The 19,215-nt window shown below is 44.5% G+C and overlaps 1 protein-coding gene across 3 annotated transcripts in view; it reads right to left on the bottom strand.

The window, feature by feature from the left end:
* Positions 1-592: 592 nt before the first annotated feature.
* KIAA1671 (KIAA1671 ortholog) overlaps positions 593-19,215 on the bottom strand; it is a 68,441-nt gene continuing 49,818 nt past the window's right edge. For all 3 annotated transcript variants that reach the window (XM_027894337.1, XM_027894336.1, XM_027894338.1), the window contains 7 exons: positions 8,281-8,399; positions 4,101-4,356; positions 2,369-2,543; positions 2,063-2,190; positions 1,742-1,875; positions 1,523-1,605; positions 593-1,029 (listed from right to left, as the gene is read on the bottom strand). In XM_027894337.1, the coding sequence (XP_027750138.1) occupies positions 1,527-1,605; positions 1,742-1,875; positions 2,063-2,190; positions 2,369-2,543; positions 4,101-4,356; positions 8,281-8,399 (891 nt within the window). In that variant the 3' untranslated portion in view covers positions 593-1,029; positions 1,523-1,526. The remainder of the gene's footprint in view (positions 1,030-1,522; positions 1,606-1,741; positions 1,876-2,062; positions 2,191-2,368; positions 2,544-4,100; positions 4,357-8,280; positions 8,400-19,215) is intronic.

The following is a 19,215-nucleotide window of genomic DNA, read 5'->3' as shown; positions in this document are numbered from 1 at the left end:
GATCACATTTAGGTTATCCCATAAAATCAGCATAAAAATAAAAACTTAAACCTGGTATTTACAGATTAACAAATAAAAATAAGAAGTGGGACTATCCAAACTGCTATTAAAGTGACATTCAACAATTAACTGGAACCCTGATATGAGTGTAACATCCTCCCTCTTCCCTTCCTTTTTTTGTTATAAAAACAGTATTTACATATTTTTACTTTTTTTTTAAAGAGAACTGGTTGACATTATTGCTTGATCCTTTTTAGGAAAGACATTCCAATGAAGCAATTATTCCACATGCTGACAAAACACAGAATATACCACTTCAAGAGTGACAAAAGTTAACATTTTGTTCATCTAAAAATTATCTCCATCTGCCAGGTCAGCAGATCACATGTAAATATAAGCCAATCAAAAATACATTTTACAAAAAATAATCAAGTTTCCTTTTTCAATATGGCAGTAAACATGATTTGTTCTTCCACTCTCACCTTCCACAAACTTCATTCTAAATAGGAGCTTACTATTTGTTCACAAAAAAAAAAAAAAAAAAAAAAAAAAAAAAAAAAAAAAAAAAAAAAAAAAAAAAAAAAAAAAAAAAAAAAAAAAAAAAAAAAAAAAGATAAATTTGATTAAAATTGTTATTTTCATAAACAAACACAAAGCCCAGCCCAGACACATCTACCAGAGGTCACAGCTCTGAGCGCTGAACACCTACACAGTTCGACAGCGAGGGGAGTTCCCTGCATCACAGCACTTCCAAATATCTCCATTTTCCAAGACTTTGTGAAGTGCTAACCATGAACCATGGGTTCTCCTGGCAGGCAGGCCTGAAGTGACACCATCCCCCCGACCTGACAGACACAGCTTTGTATTTGACTATGAATTGAAGCAGCTTTCTCCACAAAACAGGAAGGCACCATGCACAGAGCAGTTGAGGCAGGAAGCAAACAGCAGCAACATGACATGGGGGTTTAGGTTCAGATGAGTTAAGGCTTCTGTTAAACTTCTTTATCTTCTTCTAGTTAGAATCACTGTCTGGAAGGAAAAAACAGAAGGAATTGAAGTAATGGTGTGACAGCGTCAGACAGACAGCCCCTCCCAGGGACTGTGATAGGAAACCCCCCAAATGCCTATTTCTGTTGTAGTGTCACCTTGGTATTGTCCTATTTAATGTGTTAAATGTTCAAGGGCTGCCAGGAATTTTGCTGGAACAACAGAAGGTGTTCAAACTGTGTGCAAGCCTCAATTAACCAGCACCAGACTAATTCTTGCCTGCTGGAAGCACCGGGAAATCACAGCCCCAACAGAGCAAGGGTTGTGACAATTAAATTATCTGCAGAGAATCAGTGACACTTTCACCTGGGAGTGAAACAACACCTGTTCTGCCTTAACACACAACTACTGACAGCCCTGGTGCATGTGGCAGGGTAAAGGCCTCAGAGTTAGTGCTGACACAGTGCTTAAAGAAAGTGTGGTTTTGTCTCTGCACACCCACACTTAGCAAAGCCCCCCTTCCTGCCCCAGGTACCTTTTCAAACCTGATTCTCATAATGGCTCTGTCTCTTCTTTGATTTCAGCTCCTTCAGCCACTGAGGAGACTTTTCTTCTGACCTAAGATATAAAAGAATAATCTTTATTCTTTCATTATGAAAACTTATTATAGAAACAAAAAAAAAAAGATATATAGAATTTCTTGCATTATTTTTTTTTCTTCCACCAAAACCAGCTGGGGCTGGAATTCTCTCACCTGTCCTCCTTCTCCACACTGGAGGGCAGCACTCTGCTCCCGGGAGTCCCTAGCTGGGCTTTGGGGGATTTGAAGAGCTGAGCAGAACCAGTGTCCCCAGCGCTCTCAGACTCTTGTCTTTTCCGGAGCTGGGCCTAAATATAAAAATAAAGAAAGGGATCCCTTTAAGCAAGCATTCATGCTTTTTAAAATGCAAACTCATTTATAAACTCATTTATAAAAACAAACAAACAAACAAACAAATCATGCCTAAAATCAGGGCAGGGGTTCCTTATAAAGCATGAGCAACTCCTGAACTGGGTTATCTCTGCCTGTGCTCACCTTGAGAACAGAGTGATCCATTCCTGGGAACACGGGGAGTCTCTGGGCTTGTACCACAGATGACCTTGGAGTATGCTGGATCTTCTCTTCCTCCTCAGAATCTTCCTGTTGCATAGTTTTCTTCTCCTCTAATTAATTGTTTAAAAGAAAGCAGAGGGAGGGGAACCATTAGTCAGTTTTCATCTATGCCTTGTTCTAGATCTCTCCTTCCATTCAAATGCAAATGAAGAGCAGGATTTAGAAATGTCATTTAGAAACTCCTGCCAAGCTGATCACAGCTGATTATTTCAGGTAGCTGAGGGGTACCTGTGGAATCCTTGAACATCCAGGCATTATCTGGTTCTTCCACCAAGGAAAATCTGTTCTCAAACTCCAGTCCTCTGCTCCTCCTCAGCGAGTGGGACGTGGGGTTCCGGCGGCGCCGCTTCTTGCTGAGCTGCACCCGGGTTTTGAGGGCACTGGAGTCCAGGACAGCCGTGTGCTGGAAAAAAAACCACACCCTTCAACCAGCCTGGAAATACACCCCATCTCCTCTACAACGACTTCCCAACCCACTTCATTGCATTAACCCGTTCAGTTTATTAAACTCTTTGCCTGCTTATTATTCTTGTAGTTAAAACTTAAGGAGAATTTATGGTGAGGGTGTGGTGCATTGTGGCTCTGGGCTGTGGATGCCTGATCTGCATTAATGATTTGGACAAAATTAATACAAAAAATAACTGCAATAAATAGGAGTTTGGTTCTTAGAGTGTTTTATGAATATAGGCTTTCCTAGCTAATAGCAGCTGAAGGCCAATCTGAAGACTGGGATCTAAAAAGAGCAAGTACACAATATTCTCTCTTAGTGCAGTGGTGCAGCTTCCCTACCAGCTACAGACATTCCAAGCCACTCACCAGCATCAAGGACACTCCAAATTTAGTGTCACAGTATTCAGAAAAATTCTGTGATCAGTCAATTCCAACACATGCTATAGGCAATAACATTTACAGAGCAAAACTAGGAACTGTAATTTATTTACTTGCTTAAAGCAATTTGCTGTTAGAGACTTGCCTGCAACCAGGAAATATCCCTGAGCCTCCTCTTCTCCAGGAGATGTGGGTTTGTTTCTTTTCCGGAGATTTCAAGTCAGGAATAAACTACTCAATAAACAGCATTTTCCAGCTGTACTTGGAGCTGCTCATGTTTTACTGAGACAACTTTAGCAGCCCAGAGACAGCACAATACAGACCTTCTATAAGTGTTCGAACACCGTGTGGATGTGGCACTTGGGGACACGGGTTAGTGGTGGCCTTGGCAGTGCTGGGGGAATGGCTGGATTCAGTGGTCTTGGAGGACTTCTACAACCTAACCAAAGTTCTTGTAAAGAACTCTGATCTCATTAACTGTGTATGGACAGAAATTCCTGGTCTTATACCAGTGCAAGATCCTTCAGTATGAAAAAATCCTTTAAAATGCAGCTATGAGCTACTACAGAAAGAGCCCAATTGTAAATAAGAAAAACATTAGTGAACGCCTTTATAGCCTGAAATTTGCAGGGCTCACAGCACAATGTGTTATTTAATTATGTTTCCAGTGTTCGTAAAGACATTTAGTTCTTCTCTTACAGATCAAAGAGAAACAGCAACTTTAGTAAGACACTGGCAGTGCCCAGAGCAGCTGGAAGTGTTCAAGACCAAGTTGGATGGGGTTTGGAGCAACCTGGTCCAGTGGAAGGTGTCCCTGCCTATGGCAGGGGGTAGGACTGGATGAGCTTTAGGGTCCCTTCTAATCCAAATCAGCCTGGGATTCCAAGTTTAATTACCTGAGGCCAGTAGCTTTATGGAATCTCTCAGAACCTAAACATTGCAGAGACTAGAAGAACTTTGATCTTAAGCTTTTCAGGCAGGAAGGAAGCTGAGAAAATTCAGTGTGGGAAAGGAAAAGCAGAGGAAAATTGGGTGCACGTTTTCCAGAAGAAACTGCTCTGCAGTGATTAACACAGGGAACAATACAGGTGACACAGAAGGAGAATTTCTGTTTCCCGTGATGGCAACTTACATCAATGAAGGAGAAATCAGTGGTCTTGTCATCAGGGAACGTGTCTCCTGGAGGAGGTAAATCAGTCCCATCAGTGGAGTCCATGTCAGTGCTGGAACGGTCCAGGCTAGTGCTCCTTTGGTCTTTGTTGAAGTCATGGTGCTCAGCCAGGGAGGGCTGTTCTGTCTGCGAGGACAGCGAGGACGGGCGGCTGTTCGGGGGCTGCTTCCGCGTCGAGACGACATCATTTTCCAGGGAAGGGGATTCGGGCACAAAGCTGAAAATGGAGCAAATGGCATCTGTGAGACCTCAGGGTAAACAAATAGCTGCAAGGACAGTCTGGATCACATGAGGTCAGGGGAACTTAAATAAAGGTGGAACTGAAACTACAGCTATGAGGAGCCAAGGCACCTTTGGAGGCAGCAAGTACCAGCAGCACTTGGGTGTGGATCCCTTCCATCAGCACAGCTTTCATCCCTTGGATTTACAGTGTAGTGGGGATTGGAGTGTATTCCATCCAGCTAGAGGCTTTTCCCTTCAGGAATGCTTGAGCTGAAGGAGAGGTGGGCACCAGGTGGCACCCTAAGGCTGGGCTCTGCAGGCAGAGCTTTAGGGTTGTCTCGGGGAGAGTGCAGATGGTGGCAGGAACTGCACACCAATGCTGGGATGCTCCCAGTGTATTCCTAGGATTCCCTCCTTTGCCTAGACTGACAGGAAAGAACCGTGGTGTCAAGGACCTGCACCGCAGTGCTGAGATGCTCCCAGCATATTCCCAGAAATCCTCCCTTTGCCTAGACTAACAGGAATGAGCTACAGTGTCAGGGCTGAAAGCTGTTACAGTGATGTCTCCCTTTGTCACATAGGCTGGACTATTCCTTTAAACAACAGGATAAAGTAGGAATATTCTACTGTCAGTAAAAATCAGGCTGTTCTAATCCCCAGTTTAAAAAAAAAAAATAGAACCTGAAGTATTTATGGAATTCTGGTTTTTCTCCTCCTCTTGGTAGAAGTCTTTTGTTACTAAGCACCATTTCTTGAGCACATTATCTAGGAAAACTGTTCTGAACCCAAAAATACATGTACATATCAACATATGCCCATTTTTTAAACAATAAATCTTAGTATTTGGTACAGCCCACAGTGACAGCAATGCTGGGAAGAAAACACTCAGGAGTTACTGCTGGATAACAACGTCCATCAGCAACAGTACACAGTACAATGCCCAGGCTGGCAGAGCAGACACTGCACAGAGGGTTTCCAGCACACAAGCACAGGGAATGCTGCTTCCCTTCTTCACCAGTGGGCCCCAGGATAATTAAGAATGGCACTAATGAGCTCCAGGACAAGTTTTTGTCTAGGATTTTTGCTTCGAATGATATTTGGTATCCACAGCATCAGACTTTAGACCCACTGCAGGAATGGGGAAAAGAGGGACAATCTGCAGGCTTAGGACCTTTCATGGAAATTAAAGTGTGTGTTGAAAGGATCCTGTTTCATATGCACGTCTCCAAAAAGCCTCTTCCCTGCTACATCCCAGGGCTGCAGCTGATACAACTCAAACCAAAATATTTGAGAGTAAGATGTGACAGAAATCCAGCTGAATTTACACTGGTTGGTGGTTCCTCATTCACAAATCTTCCCAATGGATTCTCCTTCAGAGTTTCTGCACAATTACACCCCCACTACACACAGATTCCTGTGGCACAGCCCATCCCCAAAAGTGGGAAAGGATGCCTGGAGTCGAAACCCTGTCATGCACAGTGGATTCTTTCCAGCTGAACAGCAAATTAGGGGGGAAATTCCCTTCAGAAAAAATGAAATTGAAAATGTATTTTCAGTTCTCATTACTGAGATGTATTATGCACCTTTTTCTACTACTTCATTAAGATTTCAGGGTTTATAAGCACATCCATGAGCTGCCCCCAGTGTTCCACAGGTGCATTTCCTTCTCTGAAAAATCATCCTTCACATGGAGCACACAAAACCAGCAGGATTGTTATCACAATGGGCAATAAACTGAGATCAATCCTCACTTTCACTTGCAATTAAATTTAATTAGTTTTAGCAAGACAGTGTTAAGAGGCCATAAAGAATGTGTTGCTTCAGCATGGGAAATTAGAAGTCAGAAAGAAAAGGAATCTTGTTTTTACACTGTTGAAGGGTGAGAGTCTAAAGGCAGCTCTCACTGTTTGCCTGGGGTGTCACACAGGAAGTAATGTCCATTCAAAAATCCCAGAATAATTTAGGTTGGAAAAGACCTCCAAAACCATGGAGTCCAACCTGTGACTGATCCCCACCTTGTCACCCAGCCCAGAGCACTGAGAGCCACGCCCAGTCGTTTCTTGAACACCTCCAGGGAGGGGGAGTCCACCACCTCCCTGGGCAGCCCCTTCCAGTGCCTGACCACCCTTTCTGGGAAGAAATTCCTCCCTTTATACGCTCTTTTATATTCTGTAGCTGCAGGTTCCCATCTAATACAGGTGTGTCTGTACACTGTCCCTGGAAGTGTTCAAGAACCAAGCAGACGTGGCACTTGGCCATGTGGGCATGGTGACCCTGGAGGTCTTTTCCGACCTTAATGACTCTGTGGTTCCATGGAGATGAGTTCACTCACAGGTGCATTAATAAAACACTCCTAAAATGATCACTCTATGGCTCAAACACTGGGAAATGCCCGAACCTGGAGGTTTCCCCAGCACAGCACAGGCACAGCAGGGTGGTGACATCGTTGGGTCCCCGCTGTCGGGGCGGGTGCGTGCAGGACACGACACTAAGGGTGTGCAGCTGGGAAGGGATAAACTCTGAGGGAAGTGAGCCAGGCCAAACAGGAAAGCTGAATTATCAATGTCTCCTGCAAGTTCCTGCCCCAAGGCTGAGGCCAGGAGGAGGCACCAAAGGCAGAGCCCTGCTCAGAGCACCCATGGTGGGATGGGGAGAACATCTCACTGGTCCTGGCAGGGGCCTGCTTAATAAAAAATACACTGCAGACAAAATGCACTTGCAATGCATTCCAGGAAGACTTCCATTATTTAAAAGTACATTAATCTCATTCCTCTCCAAGTGCCTGACTAACACACCAGTAATTCCCCCGCAATGAGCCGTAAGTCAAGCCAAAGCAGAGCAATGGGGTGGCAAAATGCTGAGAAGTCTCTCCACTGTCATCATTACACTGTAAAAAAAGCAAAACCCAAACATTTCTTACATTGGAAACAAAATTCCCGCACATGGGGATTGAGTTCAATCCTTCAGTGAACTGGAATGTTTAGGTGGAGCTGTTCATACCAGGATGGACAGACTGAAATCACTCTCCAGCACTGTCTGCTTTGGAGCTGAGATGAGCACCTTTGTTAGGAAACTGATCTCAGAAAATGTCTGTACCATCTTGAAATCGAAGTTAATTTTACAGCAGCCTGGCTGTCACTGTTGGCATGTCACTCAGCTCGCTGAACCTGAAGCTGAAAACTACCCTGATTTCATAAGCAATAAAATATTTATAACACACAGTTCTCAACTGCAGAACACACCAAACAATTGACATTGATGTCAGCTGTAAGATCTCAACAAGTATAGCATTAAAAACCATGTAAATGCTATTTTCATACTACACTGAGCAGACAGGACACAGGCTCAGGGTAGATCAAGCCATAATTTACACAACAGGTGTAAACTATAAAAAACCTCACACTTTGCTGCTCTAGGTTTATTTCATTACATCATTTTAAGAACATAAAAGCATCAGCAATACAATCTTTCACTCGACTGATATTCCATTTCATCCTCCAGTTCACCACAATGAAACACTTCAGAGTCTGGAAGTGGCCACAGTCCCTCAAGGTGTATCAGGGCACACAGAGAGGTGCATCCCATGTCACCACACCCAGCACCCAGAGCCCTGTTCTAGAGGGATTTTGCTATTCAGCCCAACTAGTAGCGTGGCTGTTAAGGCAATGCCAGTGGGAGAGAAACAGATTTACAAACAACTAAAACACACAGAAGTGTCCAAGTGCCAGGATGGACAAGGCTTGGAGCAACCTGGTCTAGTGGAAGGTGTCTCATGGCAGAGGGTTGGAATGAGATGAGCTTTAAGGTCCTTTAATGGCCTTCCAATGCAGGCCATTCTGGAATTCTGGGATTCTATGACCTCCTCTCCCTCCTCAGCTAAGGAAAGCCTCAGGCCTGCAGAGGGCCACGTCCCCCTCACCTGTCCCCGCTGTGCCGCTGCTCGTTCCAGGTGCCGTACTGGCTGTCGGGCTCCTGCACCAGTGTGTCTGTGTCCTTCGCTCCCGGTGCCTGCCTGGAGAAGCACTGCCTCAGCTGGTCCTGCAACGAAACGTTTCGTCAGTTGGTTGAGAGATTAACACGTTTTATTGGCAACAGTGGGTTTGAATCTGCCAGTTAGACTTGGTTAACGCAAAACCGGGAATAAACTTAGATCTGGAAAACGGCTGTGAACTCGGAATGACAATTCTCTATACAATAAGCATTGTTTTGCTGGGCAAACAATGGATTCTAGAGGCTGGAAGTGACTCCCTGGTTTTAGTAACGCCAAGCTGCTTTAATATTGCTCTTATCTCATGGCACAGAATTTCTCAAAGCACCTATGCAAGCACAAGGAATTCTGCTGGGAACGGCGTTTCATCTCGCAAGCACACAAGGCAAACATCAACTCTACTGCTCTTTCCCTGGGTTTAATAAAAGGATACTTTTTTTTTTTCACCTTTCTTTGGAAGACATTCAAAATAAAATGAATAAATAAACAAATAAGCACAGGGCCAGACGTAAAAAGCCCTCCACAAACTGATGTGTGCTGAGGCAATGTCCAAACCCAATCCAGGCCAGACCATGGTGGGTTTGATCTGTTCTACTCTGACCTCTCACTTCCTGAATGATTTTATTTCATGGACCTTCCGCTTTCGTAGGGAGGAAAGAGTGGATCCTAGGCCATTCACTTTCTGAGGAAAGAAATGGGTCAGTGCTGACACCCCAGATCTGCAGCAGAGCCATGTCAATACAACCCTGTTGCAGCTTTGCTTTGCAGTTGTGCTGTTACACACTGAGGTTTGAGTCCTGAAATCCTACACTCTGAGCACGTAATTAACTGTTGGTCCCTTTCACCTTCATTACCCTGAACAAACACAAACATGGCTTTCAGCTCCAAATCAGCTTTGTTAATCAAGATTTTATCTGACAGCAGATTACAAGGTTTTCCACCTGCCCTTGGGAAAATCCAAGGATTTTTCTCTCCTTGTAACCCCCCCTACCTCAGACTTACCTAGCAGAATACATTTGTGGAAACTACCAACACATTTAGTTATGTTCAGGCAGCCCACACAAAGTAGCAATAATATTAAGAAATCCCATATTTAATATAGAGAATCCCTTCCCATTTTTGAGAAAAAAAGAGATGCATGTTTTCTTCACTTTATACACTTACAGAATTCTGTCTTAAGACTATAAAAACATTAAGGATAATTCACCAGTGCTGATACTTTGCTACTGAAGAAGTCCCCCAACACTTCCACCTCTCATAACCAGTTCTTATTTCCCAGGGGCCACAGCAACTCTCCAGCCCTGCTGCACTCTCTGCTGTTGCCAAAGAGTCTCTTTTAATGCAGAGAGAATTAAACCACAAAAGGCTCCACCATTTACTTCAACTACCACCACACACCACGACCAAAGTTAAAGTCCCATTTTGTGATACTCAACCAAAACTGGGGCTCAGTTTGTGAGTGACACAGAACAGACATTTCCTGCTTTTCATTCCAGATGTTCTTGTAGCCCCAGAATTCACTGGCAGTGATTCTAACAGTTTATAGAATCCTAGGACTGTTAAGGTTGGAAAAGACCTCTAAGATCATCGAGTCCAACCTGTCATTTATATAGAGAGATAGATACATAAATACAGATATATACATGTACACCCAGAGGCAAGTTGAGTTCTCACATTTCCCAGTCCATGCCAGGTATGAGATTCCAACCACAAGCCAGGCACACGCTGCTTCCAACTAGAGAAATAGTCTGGTACTCCCTAGAAGCCACATGGCATTTCTTCCTGCTTGGCTTGGGTTTTCCCTTCCACGAACTCCCTCTGTAGCTTCCCAGTCCTGTGATTTGCTCCAGAGACTCCACTAACACCCCTGGGCTCAGCCTTCTGCTCTCACCTGGTGGCCACAGCACCCTTGGCAAGTGGATGCACTTCTAGGAAAGGCACTAACAAATGCCAATCGTTCTCACTTCCCTCCCCCACTGTCCATGCTTGTTCAGGGTTTTTTTCCAACCTGAGACTCATTAGGAATTTTTTTTTTTTTCAATCCCAATCTCACATTACAAGTTACCCCATCCTTGTAATCAATTTGTACAGGATATTTTCCACCAGCTATGACTAAGGCCCGTTACTCTACACACGGCATAGACCGTTTTATTGCAATCACTCACATTGTTTCCAGCTAGGAAACAGTCTAAAAAGCTTCGAAACAGGAATAGGAGGAGCAGAAAAGCAACTTCTGTCCTGTTGCACTGGGGAGGCCTTGTTTACGCAGCGCTGTGTTATCTTGCCGTGGTGGCTGGAAGGAGACGCGTGGCCAGCCCAGATAACGCCGGCTCGGCAGCCACGGGGAAGAAGTTCAAATGCAAATACATCGCTCGTGTGAGGGCTCAGTAATTCTTAATAACATCTTACACTGCTGACAAACTGATCTGCACATATCCCTCAGTTTCAGGCAACGCTTGAGTTGATGTTAATAGATACTTGAACTCTGAGATGCCATTTTACAGCCAACATGACACAGTTAACAGTGTTATTCTCTATGCTAAACCCAAAGAAAGCCAGAAAAAGAACTAACATTACCACTTCTGAAGACATTGTGAGATGAAATTCAATGAAACAAAGAGAAAGTCCAAACATGAGGAATAAAACGCTCCCAATTCCAAGAGATCTGGAATTGTCTAGATTCCAGAGACTTTGTTATATTCAGTATTGTTACTGCATTTTGCTTCCGGAGGAAGCTACTTATTTCAAGATGACAGTGTCTCTCCCTGACAGTTCCTTTCAGCACATACTTTAAATGATTAATTGGAAAACATAACCACTCTTTAGGTACCAAGCACAGAAATAGGGAGTGGGAAGAGGAGCTGATCCTCTCTCCAGCTTGTGGAGGAGGTGTTGGCTGGGGGCACCGAGGGTGGCGCAGGAAAGCAATTTATAGCCTGTGAGGCTCGGAGGAGAGGGGTGTGCTGAGCAACAACAAAACCCTAAAAATTATCCTCTCCAGAAGGTGATTATTAGCAAGCAGAGAATGATGAGGTTTAGCTTTTCTTTCAAAGATCTCTTTTACATCATTTTCACCAGAACAACTCAAGGCGATCAACACATGAAGCCAGGCCAGGTACAGCCATTTCTTCCATAAACAAAATATTCAGGATACAGTAAAGCCAGGTATTTCAAAGGAAAAGGCAGTCAAAAGAGGAGTCTGGTGTCTTTTTAGAGCCAGAAGATAAGCCCAAATGAGGAATTTTCTTATTTATAATGACAGAAAAATCTCCCCAGATAAACACCACACTCGGTCCAGGTTTCAAATGCTATAATTCCTTGAGCTTTGATCTTTTAACTTCCCAATTCGTACACTAGGAGCAGGAAAAAATTGACTTAATTTTCATATAAAATAAAGCAGCTGAGCTGTGTCCTGCTTTGCCTCCGGTTCTTCTTCTAAAATGAGACATTACGATTATGCCTTTTTCAGTCCTCCCTTGGAATTAAGCTGGGCTTGGCTATAGTCCAGGGCTGATTACTCCTGCAATTTCCAGTTCCTGAAAATGATGCACACACAATATTGGTTCTATCGGTCCAAAAATTACCCGTAACTCCGAGTGAATGGAGACGTTTTTGTGAAAACCCCTCCCGCACTAATGTGAAGTAAAGACCTGGCACAGGAGGAACACCAGCTCGGAGAGATCTCATGAGTCAGAAGCTGCACAGACAGTTTCAAAAATATCTTTGTTTGCAAAGGAGCCCGAGACATCAGCCAGGGGAAGTGACAGCCCACAGCTTGAGTGCGAACGTTCAAAGCTAAAATCCACTGGCATAGACTGGATATGAGGAGGAACTGCACAATGGAAGGAAGTTTTGACCATCTGCCTTGTTAATACAGAACTCAGAGAAAAAACTGTGCATATTTCTTGAAAAGTGCCTTCTTTTTTTTTCTTCTTCTCTCTCCTTTTTTTAATCAAAGAAGTCAGAGATTTGGTCAAATTGCCCCATACATGTGACACTGCATTTAAGCAGAGCTTACAAGTCCTTACAAATCCAGAAAACCATCACAACTGTTCCCCTGCAGACTTCCAGGAGGATAGCAAAATACTATCTTATTCTATTAATTTTGTATTCTATTAATATTGTATTTTATTATTTCACAGTTGTCTCTGCTTTGAACAGGACGTTGGGCTCCGTGACCTTTATAATCCAAGTTATTCTAAGTACTATCAATAGAAGGTAAACCATACATTTTGGACCACTAACAGAATTATTAGGACATATCATATTGACACCAACTGACACCAAAAACCCACCACAGTAAGAGGGTCTATGGGTCACAGCCCATAGATTTTATTTTGGAAGCACCCAAATGCCAGTACAGTAAGGGGAAAGTCTGACTCCATGGAATCAGCATCCCAGGATTTCCATCCATACTCACTATCCGGCGAATGAGCGCTGCCCACAAGGAGTAAGTCATGGCTCCCTCCCAATGTTCCCGTTAGTTCCCAGCAACCAGGTGAGGAGATGGACCAACTCCAAGTTTAAATTAATTGCTGAAAGAAGTAAGTGCCTCAGGCAATGTCCCAGGCTGGGGCAGCACCTTCTGCCCCCACCCTCCAACTCTGTAGCCACAGATAAACAGTTCAAGGAATTGAACAGCTTCTCTCTGACCTCACGGTCAAGGAAAGTTAGAGACCTCCACTGTGGGCAGAGTCACGTGGGACAACTCCTCAGCCCTCCCCAACACCCCATCCGGCACAGTGTCCTCACTGTCACTGGTGACCAGGTTCAAGAGCAGGGACAAAATTAATTGAATTAATCAATCTCAGAACCTCCAGGTCTGTCCATTACAATACAGGCCAGGTAAGGGGACAGCACTAAGCAGCCTTGGTGTCTGCTCAGGAGGAACATCCCTCTGTACTGTGTCCAGCTCTGGGGTCACCAGCACAGGGAGGACATCAACCTGTGGGAGCGAGTCCAGCAGAGGCCACAAAGATGATTAGAGGGAGGGAGCACCTCTGCTGTGAGGAAAGGTGGGGTTGTTCAGCTTGGGGAAGAGAAGGCTCTGGGGTGACCTTAGTGCAGCCTTTCAGTACCTGAATGGGCTCCAAGAGACTGGAGAAGGACTTTGGACAAGGGCCTGGAGTGACAGGACAAAGGGGAATGGTTTCCCACTGCCAGAAGGCAGGGTTAGATGGGATACTGGGAAGAAATTCTTCCCCGTGAGGGTGGTGAGGCCCTGGCACAGGTTGCCCAGAGAAGCTGTGGCTGCCCCATCCCTGCAAGTGTTTAGGGTCAGATTAGAGGGGGCTTGAGGCAACTTGGGATAGTGGAAGGTGTCCCCGCCCACGGCAGGGGGTGGATCGAGATGAGCTTTAAGGTCCCTTCCCACCCAAACCATTCTATGATCCCACTGCCCTGGTGTCTCCTGAGCAGGGAACGGCAAGCCAGTTTATTGTGGAAAACCAGAGCTGGTGCCACTGACGGATGCATAAGCACATGCCTGGGGAAACACAGGCATGCCCCATGTGTCTGGAAGCACTCACACAACATATTTAGCACTCTTAGATCCTAAGGAGCTACGCTGCTCTGCTCAAAAATCCTTTAAATAATGAATGTTCCCCTCTCCCATGGGCAGTGGAGCAGTACCAGTCCCACAGTGCCAAACAACTCAGAAATGCCATCAGCCCCGACATCCTCCCTGTTGCTATGCAACCCAGGGCTGCCTCTCCATATGTGTTTTCCCTGCCTCTTCCACAGGGATATGATACTCACCCACCAATTACATCCCTGATGCTAAAAGCTGACAGCGTTTCCCTTACGAAACTTGGGTTGTTTTTAAGGGTGACTGGTTTAATTCTCCACCTTTTCATTGCTTCCCAGTTTGAGGCACAGGCCGGAATTGCAACCCCTTCTCCCTGGAAAGGCACGGCAAAAATGCCAGGAAATGTTCACGTATCTTATGCTACAGAAAAATACCTTCATCCTGATCAAAACAACCAAACTGTGTCACAAATGATGTGACACATGGGTTAGAGCAAAGCTGATGGGGACCCTCCTCCCCACACCAGCACTCAATACACATCCAGTGACAAAGGAGTCACAGGAAATCACTGCCAGGAAGTGCAAGGACATGGAGCTACTGGAGCAAGTCCAGAGGAGGCCACAGAGGTGCACAAAGGGCTGGAGCCACTCTGCTCTGGAGACAGGTTTGGAGAGTTGGGGGTTTTCAGTCGAGAGAAGACTCCAGGGAGACCTTAAAGTCCCTTCCAGTGCATAAGGGGATCGAAGAGAGGTGGAGAGGGACTGTGGACAAGAGCATGGAAGGGAGTAGCTTTAAACAGGCAGAGGGCACATTTAGATTAGATACTGGGAACAAATTCTTCCCTGTCAAGGTGGTGAGGCCCTGGCACAGGCTGCAGAACAAAAACAAGATTCAAAGTCTACCTGGCACTGACTCCAGCTATAATGAAGAATGTCAGTGAATTAGTGCAAATGAAGATGGTTTTGCCAGGGATCTGGTTACCATCGTGGAATGGAATCAGCTCCCTGCTCCTGGGGTGACTCGTGGTGCAGTTACCTTCTCACTCCACTGAGAATTTCAAAGACATTTGAGAGTTTGTCATTTTTTATACCCTGAAAATAGAGCTGCTCTGCCTCACTGAGAATACTCACCACGCTCACGTCATGTGGTTCAGTGCAAGGCTGAAGATAGAGCAGAGGTTGACTCGATGTGCAAAAAGCAGACGAGACCCAAATTCTAAATATAAACCTTGCTGGGACTGAGCAAGCCATGACAGCACTTCCTCTGAGAGGTGGGAACACAGAACACCAGAGCAGAGCAGAGGAAATAGTTGGGAACATCTTTAAAACCCTTCCTAGATCAACAGATTAAATTTCCTTTTCAGCCCCAGGCAGTGAAGCTGATAAGAAATGAACCCCCAAGACACCGAAGGCAGCAGGATGGAGCTGGAGGCTCCATCAGGAAGAGCCTGAGCAGCACGGTGCTGTCCCACCTCTGAGACAGAGGAATCCACGCTCTCCCCAGGCCATATCAACTCCCATCTACACTAATTAAAGCTGGCACTGAGCACTGAACAGGATCCCTCGACTTCAACATTGCAGGAGCCAGAACAAGGCGGTTTCATACTGGGATGCCAAGGAGGGAATATATTTGCTTTTTTTTGAAAAGCTGCACACTTGAAATCAACACCTCCCACTTGAAATGCTGCATCTCACAGCTCTTCTGCACAGTTAACATCTCTCCACATAAGACACAAGTTAAACTTCAAACAAACATTCCTGGAAAAAAGTGTTCTTTAGCTTAAAGCCTGGAATTAAAGATGTACAGAAAGTGATAGGATTTCCTGACAACAAGGGAATAACAAATATGCAGCCTTTAGAGGCTGTGCTGCTTGTTCCAACACACATCTCACACAGTTTAGAGGATGTTTTAGAAGACAGCAGTCAAAATATACACAGTCACCCCCCTCCTGTGAAACACCAGGAGTGTTTCCTGAAACTACCACAATATTACCGAATTTCAATATAAATGGACTGCCAGGATAAGGAGACTGTCAGGGTGGTAAGGCCCTGGCACAGGTTGTCCAGAGAAGCTTTGGCTGTCCCATCCCTGTAAGTGTCCAAGGCCAAGTTGGACGGGGCTTGGGAGCAACCTGGTCTAACAGAAAGGCATCCCTGCCCATGGCAGGGGGTGGGACTGGATAATTTTTAAGGTCCCTTCCGATCCAAACCATCCTGGGATTCCGTGATTCTAAGACTTATATTCAGTGAAGTTTTTGTGTAATACAATTTATTTCCCCCTGAAAGTTATCCCTTAGAGCTTTAAAAGGAACGAAACAGTAAGATGTATGAGCACAAAATACCAGCTATAAATCTACTTATGTTATTTTCTTATGCTTTATGAACATGGTAAAAATTGACTCCTTGCAGGCAGTCTAAGTGAAATCACAGAGTAAAGTTGTTTAAGTGACTATTCCTGTCAAAATAATGAGAGAGCAACAAAGGCAGCCACCAAATGCCCATCACTAAGGGTTTCTGGCCCAGATTTATCTGCCAGCTACGTTCATGGCCTGTTAAACCAAAGAGAAGTTATTAAGAATGAAAAAGCAGGAACTGTTTCAGCGCTGGCTCTTGTATCTTCATTAATTAAACCAAACAGCTTCACTCCTCCCCCCACCCCCAAACAAGACAAACAACTCATTTTTAAAGCCTGCTGGCTGCAAACTTGCTTCCCCCTACCCCAAAAGCTCCCTTGGAGTTTAAAGATAAAATTTAAAGATAAAATTCCATTCACTGATGATACCAAAAAATATTCTGGAGAACAATTTATTGTGCCTTTGTTGAATATTAGGGCAAAACAATTCAGCTGCTAATTGTTGTAGGGTCTGTACCTCTTCCAAGTTCAGATTCAAAATGCCAACTTGTAGTAATTTGTTTTTACACATCATTTGTTGAAGGATGTTCACCAGAGAGGACAGACAGACCCTGGGTACAATCAGAGCAGCCAATGAAGATTGAAGCTCTCTGAAAAGCAGAGAGGTCCTGTATAGGTGTGTAAGTCAAACCAGGGCCCTCACCTGCTCCTAAACACTAGAGAGGGATCCTACTCTATGGGAAAAGTCATAGTTCACCAGCTTTTTCAAGGAACAAGCTGCCTTCACAAGCTTATGATGGCTTAGAAGGAAACACCTGGGAAGATTTTAACAAAAAACAGGATGGAAATTTCAGCCACAGGGAAGGGGACAGGGAAAGGGCCGTAGGATGCAAGAAAAACCCTGGGAAGTGCCCTCCCAGCACATCTGGAATACATGTCATGAACAAACCACTCCACTTCCATCTTTATTTTGGAATTATATTAAAAAGTGAATCCAAACCAAATAACTGTGATGCTGCTAGATTAAGTTTGAATGAAAACACCATTTTCATCAACCGCCCAGTACACCAAAAGCAAATCACTATTTAATGCACTTTGGTGTTATTTTTAGCACAAATCGGAGCAACTAAGGTGAAAAACATCAACCACTTCCAGCCTGAGCAGCCCCAGAATTCATCTTTCCTCTTCTAATTCCAAATCTTCTCCTAAAGAATGTGAAACCCCTCTGAGGTTTTCCAGGACTTGTTTGGCAGCGTAAGGGGAACCAAGGGCATCAAACAACTGCCCTGGTTTAATTGTATGGCAACAAACCCTTAGATCTAGAACAGTGCTGGCTGTGAAACCAAATCTCACACCTATAATAGAACCGAGACTGATGCCACCCTGATTAAATCAGAGATCATGTTTAATGGATGTACCTCTGCTCCTCTTACAACAGACATGAGATCTGATGACATGAGATGAAAAACGGAGAATAGCCTCAATAAAGATGTCTGAGAGAAAAATCAACTTCCATTTGAAAGGTCTCACTGAAAGGTAAAAAATTCTGCAAGTTCAGCTACAGATTCCCAGATCTGAAGTTGAGGAAGTTTGTTCACGCTATCTAAACCCTGACTTGAGTTTGGACAGGTTTCTTGGCTTTGTACAATGCCAAGTTCTCCACCAGCAGCCACTGGTGCCAGCAGAGACAGGAGCTGGAGGCCACTGGCCCTCACAAACTCCTTGTTTCAAAACTCCATCGCTGCAGTACCAGCACTGAGTGACTACTCTACAGTGCACCCTGGGGCAGTAAGTAAGTCAGATTATGACAAATTACACACTTCATCCTAACTCCATAATTGTTTTGTAGCAAAATGTCAGCAGTTCCAAGGACTATGACCAGGACCCTGTTCCAATCAGATAAAAGAGCTCAAGGTCCGTATTCAACAGTCCTTCGCTGCAGACACAGTGGCAAACTCATGAGAGCTGAGACCTCAAGTTTGAGCCCAAGTGAAACTAAATTCACACATAAAGCCAAGCATAAGCAAAATTCCTGCTGAAACAGAGGAACAGCAGCTCCAGCACTGTCACCAGTGACTTAAGAGAAAAGGTCACCCCGTGTCTCCTGATTTCTGCTCTGTAAGCAGTCCCGTGTAAGAGAGCGGGATGTTTGTCCTCTGCAGGTTTCATATTCCCATTTTCCAGCCTTCTTTTAAATGAGTTTTTCATTCAGATGATTCCAATAAATCTAAAATACCAGCTTAAAAAAAAAAAAGTCAAGAGAACTACACCATGCTAACACTGTAACAATGGTTACCAAATATTTTCCTCTTCATTCTTTTGTGCTTACTTGACAGTATTTTCTTACCCAGTCCAGCCAGACAGGACATGGATAGCAAGCTGGGACAGAAATGCTCTAACCAGAGCTGATATAAGGACTGGAAACAGCCCGTATGCAAACACCACACCTGCCCCAGGAATGCAGCATCACCTGCACTCGGTCCGTGAGCAAACCCTGGGAGGCCACAGCAAAACTCGGTATATTTACACTTTACAATGAGTAACTGTTTTATTTAATAATAAAAAAAGGAAACAAAACCATTTTAGCCACTTCAGAAAGTTCAGGACTTACCACACCTTGGCACCAAGGCTTGGGGCCCCATTCCACACAACTCAGCTACAGTCACCCAGTTTCCATAGTTCAAGAGTTGGGCTTAAATCACCAGTTTCAACTACAACTCAAATCCCTGGTTTTGGCTCCTCTCCATGAAATAAAACAGAATAAATCAGACTTATTTCCCTTTTCACCCACTATAACCCCAAACTAGCTTTTCAGAATGTGCCAGAACTGCAACTGGGGGTGTCAATAATGGCACTCCCAGCCCAGCCCCCAGGGAAAGGCCTTCCCTATCCCAACTGCTGCCTCTCTTCCACCACCTTGTCATGCTATGGAATACAGACTCTCCTTCCTGAAAATAACCTGGAGACTAGAAAAGGCATTTAAAGAG

The sequence above is a fragment of the Empidonax traillii genome, unplaced genomic scaffold, assembly GCF_003031625.1.
Source record: "Empidonax traillii isolate 1590-97213 ecotype Southwest subspecies unplaced genomic scaffold, ASM303162v1 scaffold426:size1138770, whole genome shotgun sequence".
In the NCBI taxonomy this organism is placed as follows: Eukaryota; Metazoa; Chordata; class Aves; order Passeriformes; family Tyrannidae; genus Empidonax; species Empidonax traillii.
Note: the sequence above shows the minus strand (reverse complement) of the source record. Positions and strands in the feature narration are given on the sequence as shown.